This window comes from Agrilus planipennis, unplaced genomic scaffold (assembly GCF_000699045.2).
Source record: "Agrilus planipennis isolate EAB-ADULT unplaced genomic scaffold, Apla_2.0 scaffold397, whole genome shotgun sequence".
In the NCBI taxonomy this organism is placed as follows: domain Eukaryota; kingdom Metazoa; phylum Arthropoda; class Insecta; order Coleoptera; family Buprestidae; genus Agrilus; species Agrilus planipennis.
Window position 1 is genome coordinate 1 of NW_020439064.1, and position 12,760 is coordinate 12,760.

General features: G+C 36.3%; 1 protein-coding gene across 3 annotated transcripts in view; it reads left to right on the top strand.

Moving 5' to 3' along the window:
* The first annotated feature begins 4,674 nt into the window (after positions 1–4,674).
* Positions 4,675–12,760, top strand: part of LOC108743344 (transcriptional activator cubitus interruptus) — a 47,125-nt gene continuing 39,039 nt past the window's right edge. For all 3 annotated transcript variants that reach the window (XM_018478880.1, XM_018478881.1, XM_018478882.1), the window contains exon 1: positions 4,675–5,463. In XM_018478880.1, coding sequence (XP_018334382.1) covers positions 5,279–5,463 — 185 coding nt within the window. In that variant the 5' untranslated portion in view covers positions 4,675–5,278. The remainder of the gene's footprint in view (positions 5,464–12,760) is intronic.

Genomic DNA, 12,760 nt, shown 5'->3' on the forward strand with positions numbered 1-12,760 from the left:
ATTTGTGTGTTTCAACAGAAATAAATTGGATCGCAGCAGTCAGTAAATTTATCATACACAACTTCAGTTAATGTCAAAATTTGCTGATTTAATAGTCATTCGTATTGTCATGTGGTATTTGGATGATTGATCTTAGAGCATTAAAATTGGAAAAGGAGTAATTTCCTTTTTAGTGAGAAATGTGGAAGACAACGGACGATATCTCCATTCGTACGTTTGTAAGTTTAAATCACGGTTGTCAGAAAAATCGTTAGTGTTTTCGGGTCTTTTGAGACGCCTCGTTGGACCTAAATGACACCATTCGTGGTAACCTGCCTTATTATTATATTCCACTTTGTGAGACCGCGCTCATTCGGGGCTCTTTGTATCTACAACAACCTAACGTATAGGTATATCTGACAACCATCTTATACCATTGCCATCACACTATGTACTGCCTAGATACAACTACCTACCACTTCTATGTATGTACATTTATACATATTTATGTAAGAGTATACCTGTATGTATTTACCACTGACCACAAGTAGAAGACAGCAGTATCCAAAAAGAACCCGGCCGTAAAGTGGGTGTTCGTACATGACGGTCAAGGTGATTTTCAACTCACCAATTTTAACAGGACCCACAATAGATGAGATTTGTGTATATTTCACTAGAAATGCCTCCTCTCTCCTTAATTATCTTTTATTTATGACTTCCCGACAACGAAAACCAATCACTAAATTTTACCTAAGCCCATCTGACAATTTAACTGTTCAAACTTTCAAGATGATTTTATTATGGAAAACCAGATAAAAACAAAGATTGCTAATTGCATATAAATTTTCACAAGTTACGTTTTTTCAATTCTATTATCACGTTTGTATGATCGGTTGCCGTTGCCCTTACCGTTTCAGGTTTCGTAAAGAACTTTTATATCTATCGACACATGCTGCAAGTAAATAAAATAGTCTTGAAAATGTTAATAAAATTGCAATATTTCGTGGAACTTATTGGGTAGTTTAAATGCTTAGAAGAATTGAATTTTCAATGAATACGGTACGTATAGAGAATAGTTGAGCTGGATTCTGTTGGAATGGAAGTGTTGAAATGATAAAATGAAGACATGTTGATTTTGTCAGTCACGGTACCATCTGACCTGAAACTCTTCTCAGTTTTATGTTTATTGTTATGGTCGGGAGGAGGTAGACAAGGGCGTGCTGGAACGAAATGTTCGAAAGATATTGCGCCACTTTCTGTGACCATTAAAACGAAAACAAATGGTCCTGAGGAAGACAACGTTTTTTTAGTGTTGCATCGTCTTATCGGCGTCAGGTAGACTTTGGTCGAGTTATAAAATGGAATCTCGACTTCTCGATCTGACTCGTTTCAGTAAAATTGGTGAATATTTGGTGTCGCGCTACACTTTCGTCATTATTTTAACGTGAGCGACAAATAAATTGGCGCACTGTTCTCTGTACGGTTTCCATTATGTTTGCATCACCAAAAGTTAGAATTTGAGTTTGCACCCTGTTGGATCTTTACATTGCATTTACGACATTGTCAGTCTTTAATGATTATTCTATTCCTGTTTCGTGTACCTATAAATACAATGTCCAGTTTTGGTTGGCAAGGAATGAAAAAGTAAAGCAACGCCAGTCCAAATTTGTGGTATTTCCAGTTTGTTCCTAGTGTAGAGCAGCGGCGATGGCTTGACAAGGTTTACCGCAGTCACATTTTACATGTATCTGCTCGTCAATCTGCCGACATTGATATAAGTGACGTGAATTTTCAGCCTGTTTGCTGACTACTATATGTATGATTAAGTTGTTCCAACTTTGCTGATGCTAAACCGCTATTCGCTACCTACTACATACTCCCTACTCGCACAGTATTCGCTACTGCAAATAAGGTAGTAATTGCTTCAAGCACTTGTGCTCCTGAATTTGTTTTTATTACGAATTAAGTTATCTACTGCTTATTACTAATTTTGGACAACCTGAAAAGAATAGAATTAAACGTGTTGTCTTCGGATAATAACGTAGAAATTACTTAACAACTCGTGACTGGAGAATCAAGTCGAACTCGGTCAGGTAAAATTGCGAGGGAGCACAAAGTGAATACCTTTTAGGTGGTAAAAATGTAAACCCCTAATAAATATATCAACCTTTACAAAGGCGAAAAATTCTTTTCTGTGCCTTCGTTTCGATGAATAGATACCTTCGATGCGGTTGTCCTCTACTTACGACAACGAATTGTTATCCAAAGACGTAAAATCACAATGCGTACACTTTTTGAAGCGTTAAAATGGATTACATTTGGAATTCGTTTGCTTACGTTTTGCACATAAAGACCTAGTGAACCAGTGAACGTTACGGCCTCTTACTCTTCTACTTTTATGATGAAGAATTAGGGTTTTTTTTCAGGTGAAGCTTACACTGTTACACTACTGAAAATGAAAAATTAGACACATCATTCGGCATCTAATGTACTTGGATCCATACCAAACAGCAAACATAATTAAAGTTAAAGGCTAAATCTTTATCACACTTATTCTGCGTTTTGTTTATATATTTATTGTATATATATATTTCTCTACATAATATTCGTATGAAGTTAGAGGAATGAGTAGAGGCTTAGGCTAGCATGAATTTATAAGGCAGGAAGGTTACTAAATAGGAAAAATGTAATATCAAAAATTCACCGAAAGACGGGTGTAGGTGAACTAACGTGACGTAATATTAATGGAAGGGGATGTACTGTAACGTTACCAAGTTAGACATTCGTAAGAAATTAGGGGAAAATAAGGAAGGAAATAAGATATATTTTATGGACGGACCCATAATTACCATTGTACATATTTATGTACCTATATAATACAGGCACATATAAGTATTTGTATAAAGTTATGTAAAATTAATAGTCATAGAGTGTTTTTATACGCACTTTACTCAGTGTACGTATTCGTTTATTAGTATTCCATTGGAAAACAGAACGTGTGTACATGCACATATCCGGTAAGTTAATTTTAAACTTTGTTTGTCAGCAGTCGACATATTCTAGCCACGAGCTCTACTTGTACACTCTTGTTTTAAATACTGACCTGCCTTTTTCAGTTCGTAGTGTAACTGTTATTTTAACACATACCTATAATTATTAGGTACACCTCTTTAAAAGTTACTGTACAATAATTTAACAATGAAGCTATATGTAGATGTTGTCCTATTGTCAAAAACATCTTATAACGAAAACAACGTGAATATTTTTAAATAGTAATGAATGTATGGATTTTTCATTCATTACCCTATTTGGGCTGTGTAAGAGTTCAGAAAATAATTTTATAAGCTGCTACTTATGGTTTATACGTTATATGTACCTACATAATATCTGGATATGCACAAGATACATGACAAACATAACTCCGGAGGACTACTGACTACTATTTACTTAGAGCAAGCAATTAAACCGTGTGTGCCAGGTTTCATTCGACTTTAGGCTGAACATAAACATTACCGTTTAAGACGAGCTGCCTAAATAAACACATAAAAATTCTAATGTAAATTAACACATTAAAAAAGTCACGTCTGATGGTGGGTAGCATCTATCTAAAGTTATGCATGTTTCCCCTGTAGTAATAGAATTTCATCCGGGAGGGAACGTTTATGAATAAGTTATTAATGTTGACTACAATTTTGTCTCCCTACCAGAAAAAAACGAATATGTAGAGGAAAATCGCCTAAATTTGTTGTCTAAAAAACATTTCATTTTCCGCTAAACTGGAACTTATCGAATTATCGCCTATATTAGGTTTTGTTTGTTGTATCGTGTAAAGTCCGAAAATCTACCGAAAGTTGTTCTGTAGTTATGGGCCCGTTTGGAAGCTGGGTACTCAATGTCTTCCGTCTCTTTCTGACTCAATTATAACGCGCCTGGTTCCATTAATGAAGTCACTAGAGGCGATACCACAGACTACCAGTGGCGTAGTCGTCGCTGTGTTAAACTTACATTATAATTAAATAATTAGGTAAAACAATAGGTGGTTATTTTTTATATTGCTGGGTGTCCTGCCACGTTATTATCACTCGGTTTTAGGTCGAAATTAAAATTCTGGCAACTTTAAACCCGATTTTCTCAAAATCTCGTAACTCTCTTATACTGTTTTCCGCAAGAATACGAAAAGTTCTATATTTTTACCTCTAGCAAGATAAGGTCCCTGCGTGCCAGGTGATCCTACTTTTCTTGTGATAAGTTTAAGAAGCATTGTGATGTTTGACTTCAATTTGTTTCGTACTTGTAAAGCTAATTTATTTTGTATCGCACATCGTTTTATTGTTTCTTGGATTTAAGATATGGACAACAGGAAATATTGGCACATGTTGAGTCGCAATTTACAATTGTCAATACAAGTAACACTACAACTGGTTGATTAATAAGTACAGTTGTTGGCTTATGTAGATGTTGAGGAAGCTTAAACCGATGCCTATGCGTTTATTTATCTACTATAACTATCTAGATAGTCATTGATCAGTGTGTTAAAGTAAGTAAATAAATAATGTTTACTCCACCACTGGTCTTGGTGTGTAGGTTTGTGTGTGTGTGGAAAATAATGCAAGTCCATTCTCGGGTGGCGAGGTGCTCAGGCCCCTCCCCTCGGTCCCCTCTCCTATACTCGTTAGTTGAGTTGTAAGGCTGGCTGTCAACTGTTGCCTGCCTCTCGTTCTCGTTAGTTCCCCGTTGCCTTGAGTTTAGAGTGTAGCGAGCTCAACCATTTGTCCGTAAACATGTGCCTTATAATATTACTCTTAACTTAATCGTTTCTTGTTAAGAAGCGTTATTCTAATCGATGTTGCAACGATGATCTTTTAATTAAAGACAATATTTGTTCTGTTATAAAACGACAACCCTACAATCTTCTTATTACAATACAAACAACTGACATCCGCAAGTAATTTTTGAATAATATGACTATGTGATGTGCCTTTGCGAAATTTGAGTGCTTCAAGTGATGATGGAAACATGAATTTATAAACATTCGAATTATTACAATAAGAACTCAAAAAAACAAGTACCACTGGACAACTTTCTTTCCGTGGTAGTTTTGTAAAATGAAAATTTTGAATGCGGAAGTTGTTTGAATAATGTACAATAAAGCGTGAGCGTGATATTTTCGAATCCGATCGACGGATGTATGTTGTAGAAGCGCGCGTGCTCGAATTGCGGAAGTCCTCATCTTCTCGGTCATTATTGTCTAGAATTAATAGATAATGCTCGACAGTCCGGATGTTATGTGACAAGTGCTATGCCCGAGAAAGAGGCGGATTTTCAAGCAGCCATGTCTGCGGGTCTGCCGCTACAATTTCCGTCGGCTTTTGCCGCTTTTCACGCACCTCTGCCCGTGGACCAAAGGACACACGAAGGAAGGTATATCTGGGATCCGAGGATGCAACCACCGGCCGCTGCGTTTCACCATCCCTCTTCGTCAGGGTATGTTACCATAAAAAGTATTGAATGCCCCTTTTTGGACATTGTATCGTTTCAAAACATCTAAACACGATCTTAGGTCTCTTGGTAACTTCTCTCTTTCGCATCAACGAAAGGCAGCCGATATGTTCCATCCAAGAGGAAATATTTGAATTATCCATAAGGCTTTTTAACAAACTACATTTGATGTATGACCCTTCTTACCAGGGGCGCAACAAGAAGGGATCCAAGGGTGCCTGAGCTCCCACTCGATTGGGTTGGGCACCCAGTCAATTCCAGTCGATTCAGATAATAACCCAACTTGAAAGTTAGGTTCAAATAGTTCGAGCTCGTAAATGAGCAGCCGAACTCGATCTTTTCAGCTTATACACATCCGCAGTATTTAAATATTTATAGGTAGTATTAGGATGGGAGCACCCAGTCAAACTGTAACGCTGTTGCGCCCCTGCTTCTTACAATCATATTTTACTTTATGCATTCCTATTCCGTTTCAAGCGAATCACTGCAGATGAGGGATAAAACATTTTGTCGGTTTTTCTTTATTGTTCATTTGTAAAAGCACTTGAGAAATGACTTGTTCTTCTCACCATCTCGAAAATACTTACTTAGATAAGTATTAAGTACTCCTAATAAATTGTGCTTCATATAGGTATTTTATGCTTTTGTAAAATTGCACATGAAACTTAATCCGATTGTGTGCGTGATCGAATGGAACGATTAGTCACTGTGGATTATAAGAATGTCCCCGGCTTATGCGTGTTTTCAATATTGTCGAACTCTAATCCGCTTAAGCGAGACGGGTAATCATGGGACATCTACGTACACATACGTATTCATTGCACCTTTTCAAACGTCTGCGCTCCTACGATTTACCACAAGATACACACCACTAACGAAACATATCCAAAGCCACTATTTAATCAATCAAAATAAATTATCGCAGGAGTCTCGTTGGTACAACACAGTTATGTTGAAGCCCCAAGTTCGGTCACCGCTGACGATACTGTCAACAATGAGCAACGAAACGTTTAGAGTAATAAATCGTTATCGATCGCGGCAAAGTAGCTGCGAAAATGTTGTTGTTAGTTAAAAGAAAAGGTTGTAAGATCGGCAGAATCGTTGTTTTAAGTTCTACCTAAATTTATCATAATATATTTGCTTCCTATTATGATTTAATCTTCGCATTTCCCTAAAACTATACCATCCTACATCCTTGAACAATTTGTAAACAGCAATCTAAAAAGTCTACTTCTACCCTTCTTAGTAACTCTGTTTCTGATTCTAATAGGTCTCTAATTAGCCGGTCGTGTCTGAGAAGGTATCGACTTCCATAACGCCCCTGTTCTCCTACTACTATTTTAATACCTCCTCATTAAGTTCGGTAAGGTTAGAATCATAATTTTAGGGTAGGTAAAGACAAAACGAACGAAGGGACTGTTGTAATTGTGTACAGTCTTTTGTTTACACGGTTGAACCAAACCTAATCTAACCCAATCCTAATCTATCCTAGGGAAATTAAATCGCAGACAACAACTACCACAACACCGCTGGGTATGATCACGAGTCGGTCTGAAAGGCCGTGGTCTAAACGAATTGTTAGTTTAGTTCCAGACGTTTCGCTGGCAACTGCGGCTGACATCTTCAGTGGTATTGCGTTGACAACGTGAGTGTTACCAAGATTTCGAGATATAACCTTCCTACGTTGTCAACGAAGTAGTCATAAAGATGTCAGCCACAGTTGCCAACGAAAGGTCCAGACCTAACAGTTTATTTAGACCACACAAAAAACAAAATTGTGTTTAAACCTTCTATGCCTTCGTATAAACGCGTAGAAATGATGAAATTAAATTCCTCTAAAAATTTAGATATGTGTAATATGGTTCTAGTTTTTTTTTAGTTAAGGTATACAGGAATTCAATATTTTTGATAGTTTTATCAAAAAATTACTTGAAGAAAACACGGGGCGCTAGATAGAATAAATGGGCGATTTTAAAGTCAAATAACTTATTGACTTTTAACCATGTCCACATCAAATGACACTAAATCGTTCAGTGCAATCCCGTCTGGTGTGTAAGTGTTAAATTAATTGAATGTAAGTAGACAATGGGTCACCAAAGAACAGACTCAAACTTTGAATGCCCGCATCAACTCAGTAACGCAAACAATTCAATTGAAGAAGTAAATCCACCAAAGAACGAAGTCAAAAGTTTACATGGTAAATGTCAGATCACGACTTCTGAACTTGACGTCTCATTGATTGTATTCAATTGGTTATCAATTCTACATCAAAGAGAGTACTGATTTTCGGTTGATTTAGTATCGTTTAATGTCAGATATTTAATTTTAAAGTCGCTTATTGATTCTATCATCGCCACTTTGAGGGAAAGTTTCCTGGACACCTTGTATCCATATACAATTTAAATGTTTGCATGTTCCTGTGTAATATATATTTTTACGTATATGTAGATTCGGTTATCATCCGGGAATTGTTGCCTGCAATTGTCTTTGCTTGTGTGGTAATTAAGGTGGTTGTTGGCTGCGTTCTACCTGCGGCTTTTTTTGTTGCTGTCGTTGGTGAAGGCAAAGGCGTAAGCGACGTTGGAATAACTGCGGCGAAGCGGTTCGCATCTAAATGTTATCATTAAGTGCAATTTTTAATTGCGCCCGCCTCGTTTTATAGAGACATATTAAATGGGAGCAGTTTGGATCACGCGCGTGGATGAATGAGGAGGTTCGCGTTCGTATGAGAAAGAACCTCGCGGGCCGCTCGGCCTGCGGGCGAACGAGCGCGCGGAGTTCGGCGAATGTTCGAACCGACGATCCGCGGCCAACATGCTTTGGCTTAAACTTAACCGATGCAATGGATATTTGAAGTTCCACTCTCCTCTGAAGGTCAATAACTCGGTTTGACCACTCGCAAATTTTGCTAATTCGTTTCGAATCTTCCTCGACGCGCCAATAATTAAAGCGATTAAATTGGCGGCACATTCGTATCAGTTTCTATTTGTTCCAATAGCTAATTAATGTTCGCCAATTGGCTGTGACCTTTTTCTCTTTATATTCGAGCGATTGCAGTTTTTGCACTTTTTCTGCACTACATCTTATCGTTTCTTCTGTTTTGTTCTGCTGTTCATTTGTCATTTTTTTTTTAAATCATTGAAGTTAAATGTTATAATTAAACGTTCTTTTATGTTAACACTAATCATGCAGGTATTCTTATTTTCGAAAAAATTTGTCTATACATTACTTCGTTTTTTGTCCTTTTTTTAATGGAAGTTCTGACAATGCAAATCAAAGATGACTAATTTTCTGTTTCGTTCGGTTCTATTATTTTATTTACATTTATTTTAGACAGTGTTGTTATTTTAAAATCGGAGTTACAACTTAAAGTTCAACATCCTCTTTTATAGGTATGTGTCTATTTTTAAACGCCCAATGATTTTTCAGTTCGTTTGAGAGCTGAAATGGAGTTATAAAATGAATGCACAGTCATAGAGAATTGTACAAAGTGTTAACAATAAAATCGTCAACCCTTATTTTGATACTAGTACCTACTTAATTTAATTCATCTGTTTAAATTAGAAACGATACACGTTAACAAATCAATGGTTCGTTTTATTTACTTGGAACAATTACTAATTGTTGTCGCACTATCGTTAAATATTTAGTATATTATGCAAAGTGGCGGTCATTTACATATATACGCATCTTGGTAAATAGATAATTACGAATAAGCATTCGTCTTTGCGCTACATTATTCTTGTTCTAATTTGCATTTATTATGACAACACTAAAGCCAGTAGCAGTCCACACCCAAATAGCACCGAAAACAATCAGAGGATCATGTTCATTCTAATTTTGAGACACCGAAACTTTCTATTCTACATGATGCATTCGTGGACTGTTGTAATCCTGTGTGCAAATCATTACGTGGGTGTATCTTTATCGGGATAATGAGAAAGGAAATAGGCTAATCAAGACTACATATTTATTTAGTAGGTAGGAGTTTTTTTAGAAGCGCAAAAAGCTAAAGCGGTTACTGAAATTTAACTGATAACAGCTCGTTAATTTCGTAAAGTCTTACTCAGAGCTGGCCAAAACCTTCATCACAAAGTTCCAAGACCGAAATACTTCCTTGAATTACTGAAACCCCAATTACATTTTAAAATCTAAGGACTTGGAATTAGCAATTACATCAAAAGCAGTTACATAGATTCAAATCGCCAAGCATTTTAAGGCCCTTTAAGTTCAGATTATAAAGCATTTTTATGTACTTTTTCATGAAAGGGCTTCCGTTACGGTATTTCCATGCCTTGAAAGGACTGAAAACGCATTTGTAAGCAGAGAGTACTAAAACTCTGCCCAACTCTGGTGTTAGAGTGGATGTAGATGTACGTATAGATATACAAATAGCGGGTTAATTTATGCGTAATTTATTTAGTTTTTATTCTTCGTGTCGCCGTATTTTACCGCTTTATTGGGTCCGTTGGTTTCTTGATCATTCGGTAATTTAACTAACTAATCGTCACCGTGCACGGACCAAAACCAGTACACAAGGAAGCGTCTGCTTGGCGAGTCCGCATAGTCCGTAGTGCGTCCACACAACTTAGGATAACTCCACATTTTAATGGTCGATGTCGCCTCCGTCGTTGGAATGCGGCTCTATTACAACCTGTATTCAACAAACACACACATTAACACCACGCAAGCTCGGCTCTCCAATTTACATCTCAATATTAACATATCTCAGGCTTCTTCCCTCTTCTTTTTCTTATGTATTTATATCTCTTTCTGTCTCCATCGACCGAGCATCGCATTATGGACACTGCGTTTTAAACTCTTTAAGCATAATAATTGACCGGCGCAAGCTGCTTACGCATCTTGCGTTAGAGATGAGAAAATCCAAGAGAGAGAATACGTTTCATCTAAATTTTCGACATGATGGCGTTCGAATAACATTTAAAAAGTTTCGAATCCGTTATTAATTCCTCAGTGGTTCAGTATCAATCAATTTTTAATGTTTACTTACAACAATCGCAATGGTTTTTTCGGATTAATAATAACTTTTTTAATAAACATGAGACGATGTTACAATTATTTTTCGAAAATTTTTATTACGAGTCATAGGTCGCATTCATCCGCATCCGTATCTGCATGTGCATATGCGGATGTCTTAGTGTGTTTGCGTGGTCTTCATAAAAGCAATTAATGATAATAATAACATAGCAAGTTGTTAAATGCTAATAACAAAAGTAAATGTGTATGTGTAGAGAGAGATATTTACTACTGTTTATGAAAATCAGGTGTTATGGATAGTGTAAATATAGGTAAAAAGTGTGTGCGAATATGTGTGATGCGTAAGAAAATAACGTTTGTTCATTAATTTGCGCGTTGCTTCTAAAAGCCAATAGTGTGACATTCATTCATACCAATTTGGCCTCTATTTTATATTCGTTTACTAGTTTGTCGTAGTCGTGCGCGCTACTGAATGGTAAAAACAAATATTGGCACTGCATACAACAATAAGTTATGTAGTAGAAGTCGACTGACAACTCGGATTCAATATTTAAACACGTAGCCGTGGTTAAATTTGCTTTGGACGCTTCCGAACGAATTTCTCCCTACTTTATGTAACTACTAAATATTTATTGCTTCTGCCTTATGTAAGTCTTTCATTGCAGATACACCCGATTAATGTAGTACGTAGCACAGAAATATAGATAATATAGGTAATAGTGCCAATATTAGAATAGACTGAGGGAACGTTAGGCTAGCTAGTGTTATTTTGGGTATACTATAGTTTTAGTAGTTCAAACAGCTTTTCGCATTTATAATCAAATTTTAAAAGGAAGTTAAAAGAAATTCTACCTTGCTGCTTATATATTTTTGAGCATTATCTTACGGTTTTTTGGATATAGTCATCCACGGTCAGTCCTTTCGACGTCGTTATAAACGATATCTACTGTATGTTTATGGTAGAAACATTTTATCTGTTTAGATTTTTTTATGTTGGTTCAAATTGTCTTGGCTACAGATGCTGTCGTAAAGTTTTATGAGTGACAACCTGGAAGTCTGCACCTTTGCGCCGTCAATTTTATTGACCATACTAACGTTTAATAGCTTTCCATTTCTTCAGATATGTTGCAAATCGCGGATTTAGAGTAAATCTTTGTCGTACATAATCCTCCTATTATTTATTGACTAGAGTCTAGTGGGGTGTCGGACTTACATTTAGTCATTCACACAGGAAGGCTCTTCGACGGGAATAAATTGTTGATAGATACTATTTTTAATTTTTGTGGATTATTGTGACATAAGAATGATTACAGTTGTAGAAAAAGGTAAATAAATTCAAAATTTAATTGTAAACATTATGAGGTTGCGTACTTATATTTAAGTAAATGATTTCGTTTCCATTATCACATGAGTGAAACAACTGCAATTGTTTTCAACTTGCTTTAATTGATAACTCGTCTGATGATAGTTACAGATCATTAATTCATTGGAGCGATATACGTACCTACTTATAGACATTCATTAAAATAAAGATCAAAAGTTTATCGTGCTAAATGTTTGATTAAAATTTATTCCGTGCGTGCTGCTTTTGTCTAATTAAAATTGTGATAAATGAACATCGTGAAAAATGCGTTAGTATGTTTGATAATACTTAGAACATAATAACAGTTTGTGGCGATGGTTATCACATGGCGCTTTTTTGCATATTGTGAATTGAATCGGCAGGTTTAAAGTGTTTGAATCTTTTCGGTCACTTAAGTAAATACGATATTACTGCTTCTGTCCTTCCGATTTTACCATCTTGTTTGTGAGATTCATTATCTGTTCTATAAATTAGAAAAAGCTACTTATTGGCGACAGAAGTGCATTAAGACTGCCATAATTTACCAGAGAGCAACTAAAGGAAAGGACCTTTGATTTCTCGCCAAGTTGTCGTCATTTTATAGACGGAGACGTCTTAAATAACACGCACAAGTATGGCACCCCAGGCACTTCCTGTACAGCACAAGAAAAAGGCAAATAAGTCATTTTGAGATAGGCGTATTATTTAAATTTAAATATACCTACCGACTTAGTTATTATAGTATAGTCTTCGATAATAATTACCTACGAAGTATAAAAAATGTGTCGTGTCTGACTAGATTGGAGTTTGTCTTGATTAACAAGAAATATGCCGAAGGAAATTAAAGAGACGAAAAAAGATTATTAGTGTGTTCGTTTTGAAATTGTGAACCCTGCCGACTGACTTCCTGTTGTTCTGTGTGGATGAGATCAGAATAAGTTG